This window comes from Lepisma saccharinum, chromosome 15 (genome assembly GCF_977018435.1).
Source record: "Lepisma saccharinum chromosome 15, izLepSacc3.1, whole genome shotgun sequence".
Classification (NCBI taxonomy): Eukaryota; Metazoa; Arthropoda; class Insecta; order Zygentoma; family Lepismatidae; genus Lepisma; species Lepisma saccharinum.
Genome location: NC_139243.1, coordinates 73,753,501 through 73,764,098, shown reverse-complemented (window position 1 = coordinate 73,764,098; position 10,598 = coordinate 73,753,501). Strand labels below are relative to the sequence as shown.

At 35.3% G+C, this 10,598-nt stretch overlaps 1 protein-coding gene across 1 annotated transcript in view; it reads right to left on the bottom strand.

Moving 5' to 3' along the window:
* Positions 1-298: 298 nt before the first annotated feature.
* The window catches only part of LOC145999333 (uncharacterized), a 54,965-nt gene continuing 44,665 nt past the window's right edge, over positions 299-10,598 (bottom strand). Inside the window, exons 3-4 of the mRNA XM_083136274.1 lie at positions 4,275-4,402; positions 299-309 (exon numbers count right to left, since the gene is read on the bottom strand). Coding sequence (XP_082992400.1) covers positions 299-309; positions 4,275-4,402 — 139 coding nt within the window. The remainder of the gene's footprint in view (positions 310-4,274; positions 4,403-10,598) is intronic.

Below are 10,598 nucleotides of genomic sequence, written 5' to 3'. Positions count from 1 at the left end.
TAATTTATGAAACTCTATCCTCCACACCTTCTGTATTGCTGAATGGCATGGTGCAACTTACAGTTACAGGTAATAAAATTGGGACACCTAGATCATGAAATACTCGCTTGCCTACAAGGCGTTGTGTGTGTTGCATAAATATACGGGGCTTGTAGAAGTTGTCGTTGAAACTTCCCTATTAAAATACGCTTATCGCCGTAGAGTTAGGCAACACACACAATGCCTCGCAGAGAAGCGAGTATTTCAGGTCTCTGTGTCCAATTTTTATTGCCGGTGAGTGTACAGGGAAAACTTTCCTTTACAATATTCCTAAAACAATATGGGCAAAAGCACTTAAAACACACAATATAGATAAATGGAGTTGTATTTCTAAAATGTTACGTTGTTCAATAAACACGATTCAGAATCATATGTTTTGGAGTCAGTTTTTTGGAATATACCTAGAATGTACCTAAAAAATGAGGTTCATCCAAGATTTAATATGGACCCTATTGCATTCAAGTACTGAACAGCGTGAAATAAACCCACATTGCTGTTTCTATCCTAAAGAAATATCAATGGTCTCTGATATTGTACTCGTACATAAACGTTCACTGTTTTAGAAATGAAACATCGTTCAAAAAAATAAGTTTGAAACCAATGACACTTAGCAAGGCAAGTAAAAATAAGGAAAGACTGCACAAGAAGTTAAAATAGGAATCTATACGTATTCCATTACTATACTGTATTTTCCTCTGGGATCTTTTTCGCATTTAGCAATTATCCTAGCCTACCAACGTTATACATTTGTCCTACAACGAGTTCAGAGAAGAATTCTGTTTTTATATATTTTCCAATGCAGCTTCCTTTTACTTCCTTGACAAACATAAAATCTAAACTGTGAAAAACATGCCTCACAACATTTATGAATATGTATAGATAAATTTGAGATCTGGATTAATAAAAGTTGCAATTTTTCACGTCTAAGGAGCAAAATTCCTGCACAATTCACGTATAATTCCCAGAGCCAATAATTCATCCATAATTCCTGGAATTCAAGGAATTCCCGGTGAGTAGCCACCCTAAGTCACTGATACTGGTGATGAAGCTTCTTTTTTTGCTTGGTACTTTGGCTAAAAACAGTACTTAAACAATGGCTAGCTATTTAAAAAGCCCACATCCTGTTATGAATGGTTATTTTCTTACAACTCCCTGCTGGAAATTTCTACTGTTATCAGTAGACAAATTCTACTGTTTTCAAATATCTCTTACTGTGTATGGTGAAATCTAATGGAACCCTATTGCAGATTACTGTACAGCTAATGTACTCTGCAGTAGGACTACTGTACTGAAGAAACAATGTGAATAATTATGCATAATACATGCTACAATATATTATAAAATCATTTATTGATTCCAAGAATAGGCAAATTCATTCTTGACACCATATATTCAGTAATTTTGAGATTTTGAAGTGCATTGAAAAAAAACAATACACGAACTGAATTTCTACTTTTTTTGTAATGAATACTACTGAAGTCAGATATATCTTAATGAATAAGTTACTACAACTCTTTCTTAAGAAATAGCTCAGCCATAAAGCAGCTAGTAGTTTTAATACATTATCATAACAGTTGATTTCCTTTTCAGAATTGAATTTCCATGGTTATTATTATGTCTGTGTAGTGCAATTGCAGAAAAGAGCCATCTCTTGATCAACATAGTCAACAATGTTTGCTTATTTTGGTTTATCAAGCATTGAGGATCAGGTCTTGTTTAAAATAATTTTTTGATGTTTTCGTGTGAATATATGAAAAACAATATGTCAATTTATGTATAAAACAGTATGTTTTTCAATTTTCTACAAGTGCATTAACCACAGTGAAGCTACACACTTAAAAACATGTTCCTACACTTAATTTTTCTTGTGTGGGCACATTCCTAAGTAGCAAGTCCAACATGCTTTACCATATATTCATTTTAGTTGTTTATACGATTTTTTCATTGCATTTTCAGTTGTATTGATAAGAAATATTTCATTAATGATAGTAGTACTGTTTTTATAAATAAATATGCTGAACACAATAATAAAAGATCTTGGTTGTATAATTAAGTTACTGAAAACATAAAGAGTACAGTTCAGCCACAGCCACTTAAGATAGGAGAAACCATTGAACTACCAAAAGCAGTACAAAACATTAGTAGTTCATGAATAGATTCTACCGGGCTATCGACAGGTGAGTTGTGGAAAATATTGCAAGCTTTTGAGAGCTTTGTCACTTTCATCTTCAGGGTTGAAGTGAGATAGTACGAGAGAATCTATTCATCATTCGTCGCCAGGAAAGCTTCAAGTCTTACTATTAGTACTACAGTTCACCTACTGAAAACAGTAGACACAGTTGGGCTACTAAAAACAGTACAAAAAATTATCAGTACAGTTCAGCTATTGAAAACAGTAGACACAGTTGGGTTACTGAAAACAGTAGCATTACAGTTCACCTACATAAAACAGCAGATGTTTCAAAACACCCATTTATCTACTGAAAACAGTAGACAGAATTTTCAGTAGGGTATCAAAAAAAGGTTTGCACAGTACCATTGGAAAAGATGGTTGAGATCTCAATTAATAAAATGGTAGCACCATAATTGTAGATATGAAGTGATGATTTGTATAACACAGAGCTCGGGATCCCATCCCAAATGATATATACACAGAATGACATGAATTTCCAGAGATTTCTACTCAGAAACACCATTTCCTGTGTGCAAATTGTTTTTAAGTTCTATTTGCTATGCACCCTCTTCACATGTTTAGTAAGTATATATATTTATGGGTAAAATACTTGTCACATTTTAAACAATTAAAGGGTTTCTCCTTGTGTGTAATTTCATGTGTCTATTAAGGTGATGTTTTTGGGCACAATCTTTGTTGCAAATTGTACACTTAAAAGGTTTTTGATTTGTGTGTGTCCTCATATGTTTATGAAGCGAGCATTTGTAGGAAAACTCTTTGCTACAAATAGAACAATTAAAAGGTTTCTCTTTTGTGTGTACTGTCATGTGTGTATTAAGATGATGTTTTTGGGCAAAATCTTTGTCACAAATTGAACACTTAAAAGGTTTCTCTTTGTTGTGAACCCTCATATGAATTTCAAGGATAGATTTATGGGTAAAAACTTTGTTGCAAATTGAACACCTAAAAGGCCTCTCTTTGGTGTGAGATCTCACATGCACATTACAGTCTTCTTTACGGGCAAAATATTTGTCACAAACTGAACACCTAAAAGGCCTCTCTTTGCTGTGAACAAACACATGGCGATTATAACTTCCTCTACAGGCAAAACCTTTTCCACAAATTGAACACTTAAAAGGTATTTCTTCAGTGTGATACCTCATATGTAGATGAAGATAATTTTTCCAGGCAAATTCTTTTTTACAAATTGCGCAAGTAAATGGTTTCTCTTTGTTGTGAACCCTCATATGAATATTAAGGGTTGATTTCTGGGTAAAATCTTTGTTGCAAATCGAGCAATTAAAAGGTTTATCTTTGGTGTGAACCCTCATATGATTATTAAGGGTTGATTTCTGGGTAAAATCTTTGTTGCAAATTGAACACTTAAAAGGTTTCTCCTTAGTGTGAATCCTCACATGCACTCGAAGATCTGCTTTCTGGGAAAAAGCTTTGTCACAAATTGAACAATTAGAAGGTTTATCTTTGGTGTGAACATTCATATGAATATTAAGGTTTGATTTCCGGGAAAAATCTTTGCTGCAAATTGAACAATTAAAAGGTTTATCTTTGGTGTGAATCCTCATATGAATATTAAGGTTTGATTTCCGGGTAAAATCTTTGTTGCAAATTGAACACTTAAAAGCTTTCTCTTTGGTGTGAACCCTCATATGATTATTAAGGGTTGATTTCAGGGTAAAATCTTTGTTGCAAATTGAACAATTAAAAGGTTTATTTTTGGTGTGAATCCTCATATGAATATTAAGGTTTGATTTCCGGGTAAAATCTTTGTTGCAAATTGAACAATTAAAAGGTTTATCTTTGGTGTGAACCCTTCTTTGTGTGTAAAGGTTATCCTCAGGAATAAATTTTCTCTTGCAAACTGAGCGATTCAAAAACTTCTCCTTTGCAACGACATTTGAATGAGCAAATAAATTTCCTTCATTGGAGAAAACTTGGTTGAACATTGAAGAGATATGTTGTTTTTTCCAGTTACAGTGCTTGGTACCTTTAATATCTTCCTTGGTTTTGGAGCATTTTGGTGAAGGTTCAGGTTCAAAGTTACCTTTTCTATTGACACATTCTGTATTGTCTTTTGCTTGTTGTTGATCACTTAATTTTCCTGAAGGTACTAGTGTAACTGACCTTGAAATATCTTGGCTCTGTCCTTCCATGTAGTTCTTGTTCAGATATCTGGAGTGGAAAAAAAAAAGAATTTGTCACTGAGATTTACATATCACTGAATAGAACAGACTGTCATTAAGAACATATTTGGAAAAATGTAAATATGCTATTGGTTGAGTAATATTGTTTGTCAGCTTTTCTCAAATCTATTAAGGTCAATCAAATATTATTCTCACTTTTGCAGAAATTCACTTTAGGCTGGCCTTATTTCTTTCTGCATATCAACAGATTGTACATTATTATTGCATTAGAAAGTGAATGGAGTGAAAATTCTTAGTTGGGGGATGCTTGGTGAAATTTCAGGATATGCATGTATGGATTGATATCACTTAATAAATGGCGCTACTTACATAGTTTGTAGCACATACAATATGTGTATGAAAGGATAGGTGCATCAAGGAGCAGAAGAGGGGGGGGGGGGTCAAATAACCTAGGTCTTCATCTTGTACAGCATATTACTTATTTCCACAATTTTATGATGGAGATTTTCTCATCCTTGTGGCATTTTCAAAAAAGAGGATTCATTGTTTGGAATGGTACAGCAGCATGCATCAATTGTTGGAACTTATGATAACCTAATTCACGATTCACAAGTATATGTAAATTTCAAGATATACAGGCAATGAATGTTATAGTGCTTTTTAATAAATGTGTCAATAGTACTGCAAAAAATGAATCAAAGTGATGGTCTCGCATTTACTCATGCAAAAGTGTGGAAACTGACAAAATTAATGGATGGGTTCAGCTTCCACATAATCACAGAGAAGTCTTTTGTTCTGAAGTGAAAAGGGGACATAACTAAACAAGGGAGTGGTTATCAATAATAATGGAGAATTGTTGGAGTTCTTGGGTACCTTAAAAATATATAACCTTGGCACGACACAATTTAGATACATGTTCCATGTTCCATGTACCACATAAAAATTCTTGCAACTAAGAAAATAACCGTTCCCTAATTAGAATCTTACCTACCTCAAAACATGAAGCACCAATAAACATTCATTAATTATGATGATTAAATTTTTATTTATATTGTTCAATGTTCATTATTTAAAATTGATCTACTCAGGAGACATTTACTGTGGTAACACATGGTTAAGAAGTATAGATCGACCACAAGGAAAAAAACCTTGGGACGAAAAGTCCCCGCCCAGCTTTCCCTTCTTCCCTCCACCTCGAGCCATAAGGAAGCATGGTCCACTCTCCCCCCTCCCCTACTCAAGGGGTATGGTGCACAGGAGTCGCGGGTCTGCACAGGTTGTTTTGCTCGTGGTTCCACTATAGTACTGGTTTACAGCATAAATGCACAATGCATGAACTGTTGATTAACAACTAGCATCTCAAAGCAAAAACCTGAAGGTAATTTTGTAGCTTGTCCTGGACTATTGTATTTGCATACCAGAACATAGATACTTAATTGTAAACATGTTATTGGGAATTTACCAAAAATGAACGAATGGTGCAGTGCAGAAATTAATTATTTGTGAAGTGAATTTTCAATTATTGGTATGGCCATGAATTAATCTGATGAGTGAATGTTGAAATCTTTTTAGCCAAACCACATGATACAAGAGTAGTTACAGTAATCAGATTAAAGTTGAGTCTTTAAGATTTTCTATGTTTGTCATTATGCTATTGATTAATAAAAATTATTGTTTGATCATTTACACAATGAAATTGTTACTACCCACAAGTGTCCATGACTGTACTCTGGAAAAATAAATGTCAAAATGCACTGTTTCTTTTTCCAAAACAGAAGTCTGGTTACTTTCATTTATTGAAAGGGTGAATGTGTCATTCAGGCTCTTCATGAGACATGTTCAAATTTCTTTCAGATTAATAAAATACTGTTTTGTATCAGTGACCAAATGCATCCTGGTCCTTCAACAACAGCCAATTCTACAAAAGTTCAGAGTATTAAATAAATATTTGCATTTTTTGTTACATTCTTTCAGGCACCTTTGGCCAATTGCATTGATGAGGATGAATGATGATTGGATAAAATCGATGAAGTAACACCTATGACATATCACAATTTGAACCCAAAACCTTTTACATAAAATGACTTAGGTTGACCTCACAACATGCTTTTCCAACAAAGCAGAAAAAGTAATAAATAGTGGGTAGGAAGGAAACTAAACAAGGAAATGACATATATCACTTAATTTATATTAATATTATTCAACACTACAAAATGTGTTTCGATGTTTTATGAACTTAGAAGGAAATGTAGCATTTATTGTTCTAAGAGGTTTGACACACATACTATTTCTTCCATTTACATTCCTCACATTCTGACAAATTTCAGGATCCTTAAATATTTGCCTTAAAGTATGTTATATTGCATCCCTAAAATACATCACAATTTAGGACTTCCGTCCCTGGCTGCGTTTGCAATTATCAAACTTCATTTGTTTGCATGTGGTTCTCACAAACATCTAAGGGATCCGCTGATCATGCCTTCCTTCCCAGCAATTATGAAATGAGCAAACTACTCTGTCGTTACAACTACAGGAAGGAACATGACTTAGTTACAGGCACGCGTCTACATGGCCACACCAATGCACGACGTCGAAGGCAACAAACCTGAGAATGGGTGCAACTGCATTCAAACGCTTCTTTGAGTATTGTGGTATACCTATGTGAAATGAACAGTGCTGCGAGTTTATTTCTACTACGAGTAACAGTTTCAAGATATATGACGATGTTTTGGAAGATGGCACTACGAGATTCTTGTCACGCCCGCAACATTTGTACGTACGTCCTGAATTATTAGATTGAAGTCCAGATATGAGACAGACAGAGAAGACAAGTACCGAAGGTTTCCACCATCCGCCTCAACTGTCTGAGACCTGGGTTCCAGTTTTGTAGAAGAAGGGGGGTGCAATACGAAGACCTGGCTGTATTCCCACACTTCATCCAATACTCCAATCACTTCTCTGGACCACAAAATGCGGCACATTATCACGAAGGTATGTGCAAAGTGAAAGTGACAGTGAGAATTTTACCAGTGCTGCATTCTACTACCCAAAACTGTCAAATTACATCAGGAGTATGTTTGTGCTCAACACATACAGAACTAACTCATAAATTGCTTTGCGAAAGAAGTATTTCTGCATTGCCTAATAATGTGTGCTTATTTTGGTTAAACCAGATGCTTATGTTCGAGTTCGAGCTGGACTTCTTGGAACATTGTTGTCGATTGATCTATTATTGTTTAAGCAACCTCATCATTTATTTTCATTTCCATTAGTACCGAACTCACCCACCAGTAGCACTGTCAGCATTGTTCCTCAAAATGGCTACATTTACTGATGTGGAACGTGCTCGCTGTGTGTTTTGCTTTCACGAGATGCAATCAGCAACTGCAGTTCAACGTAAGTTTCCTATGGAGTATCGAAAGGCACCTCCTAGCAAGCCTACAGTTTACTCTTGGCACCAAACCTTCGTTGAGACTGGTTGTTCTCTACCACATGCAAAATCACCAGGACGTCCACAAGTTCCTGAAGCTGCTGTGGAACAACTCAGAGAACGCTTTGCCCAGAGTCCTACGAAATCATCACGACATCCATCACGTGAGACTGGCATTCCACAACCAACTGTTTGGCATATATCATGTAAACGCTTGCTTTTGAAGCCATACAAATTAACAATGGTTCAACATATTATGGATGCAGATAAAGTTGCTCACCAGCAATTTTGTGTTCAAATGTTGGATAGAATTGCAGATAACAAGACATTCCTAGACAATGTCATTTTTAGTGATGAGTCAATGTTTCACATCAGTGGACAGGTGAACACCTATAATTGCAGAATATGGGGTAGTGAAACCCCCCATGAAAATATGCAGCATATTTGTGATAGGCCTAAGGTCAATGTTTTTTGTGCCTTTAGCAAACAAAAATTGTATGGGCTGTTCTTCTTCCAGGAGGCAAACATAAATGGTATCGGGTATCTGGATATACTACAAAATTTTCTATGTATCTGAATATGTTTCAAAATTTTCTAATTCCTCAGTTCAACAAGGATAACAAAGATGTACAAATTTACTATCAGCAAGATGGGGCACCACATCACTACCACTTAGCAGTCAGGAGATTTTCTTGATACCAGATTCCCAGGTCGGTGGATTGGTCTTACAGGTCCAATTGCATGGCCCCCTCGCTCCCAAGATTTGATCCCGCTAGATGTTTACTTGTGGGGTTTCATTAAAGATCAGATTTTGTACAACTTTTACCTCCTGATCTTGCTGAAATGAGACTTCGCATTACCGCTGCCACTGCAGAAGTGATGCCTGACTTACTGGTGAAAGTCTTGAATGAAATTAATTGACTTCAGGTGGGATGTATGCCGCATTACAAATGGTAGCCACATAGACCCAACATGAATGTTGTATGACAAACTTGATGTGATTTGCTTTGCAATGGCACCTCAACTGACTCTGTAAGGTATCTGAATAAATTTCTATATGCTTTGAAAGTTGTAAAGTCCTTTTTGAATCACCTGTATTTGCTATATGCCAATTTAGTACATTGGTAAAAATAAGTTTTGATCTTTTCTCACATGAAGAATTAAAGACATAAATTAAGGTGTCATACAGTAGCTGTAGATGGGGAAACAGCGTAGATAGTAGAATTGTAGTAAATGGATGATTAAGTGTTGGAATTGCATCACCGTTTTGCTGATTCTGAATTTTGAATTAATTGAATGTTGGATTATGAGTATTCTTGAACATATTACTGTTTTGGGTTACAATATCCCAATTCCTGGTGAAACTCTTAAAGAGTCTTGAAGCGGTGCATTAACCGCAAGCCATTGCTTCACAACAAAGTTATTTTTGTTAATGCTAGTTTGGGATTTGACATCCACAGCCTCACTTGCACTCCGATCAAAACCTTACTCCCAACTATTACATTACAACCGTAGATTCTTTTCTTAGTTTAGTGGATTAATTTGAATGTAAATCGGGCAAAATTGACATTTGTGTCTCATTATTACTTCCCCCTCTTTCAGACGGCAGAACAGATACTACAACAAATATATCATCAGCATTCAAGATATCCCAATTACATCTATGCCATTAGCATCAGAAAACTCCAGGCAAACAAGTTTACAAGATTACCCAAATAACTATTTATAATATATACATGAATGGGATAATAATGAAGCTTGACACACCCTATAGTTCTAGAGACTGCAATGATAGTAACATGATGTAAAATATTTTTTGGTTAGTTAGTATCTTGAGATAATTTTATTGAAATGAGACACATTTTAATAAACGTGGAAGTGGGGGGAGGGGGAAGTAGTCAAAATGAAACCAATTGATGATTTACAATTTCAAGACCAGAAAAGTGATGTATAATAAGCTAAACACAAAAACCCATATTTCAAGTTTATCACAATAAATTTGGAGAATATTGTATTTATGCGTGTATAGTGCACGTGCGTGTATAATGCACACCCTGGTTTTTGATGGGTAAAAGTTACAAAAAATTATATCTCGTATATAATGTGCAGTACAATCCACTTTCAAGAAATAGCTTTTTTAGTTGTAGGTTGTAGAGCTGTTGCTATGTTGATCAAGAGTGAATAACATCATATCTATTCAATGAGTTGCTGTTGCTATGTGGACCAAGAGGAGAATATCCTCTTGTGTAAGCAATAAGTCTCCAACCCATGCCACCTCCCCCCTCTCCCTCCACTGAGTTTAGCATCCAAAGCTTTCACTCTTTAACCACCTTATTGATTCTGTAATAGTAGAAACCGAGATCAAAATTACGTTATGGATTTGCAGTGCACAGGAAGTTATTTCCTATTATTTCTCGCCCAACAAATACTGCTGATATGCATCCCATGTGACGGAAGGTTCCACCAGAGTTGCCTGGCTTTCCTTGGTGTCACAGAACATTACATTACAAAGTGAAAAATCGTGTGAAATGGCCTTCAAACTTTTATACGTGGTTTTGCTCATTCCTTCTCTCATTTTTCTAAAACAACTACAAAATATATACTTTTTCCGTGACTAATGTAACATATATTAGCAGCACAAGATTTATTTCATTAAGGAATTTACACACTCCATATATATATATTATTATTTGGCCAGTAATACACTTTAATTATTGTTTTCTTTTTCCTTATGTTTTCTTTCATACAAAGCACCATAGAAATCAGAACGTTCCTTCATTTTGTGATGAACTTA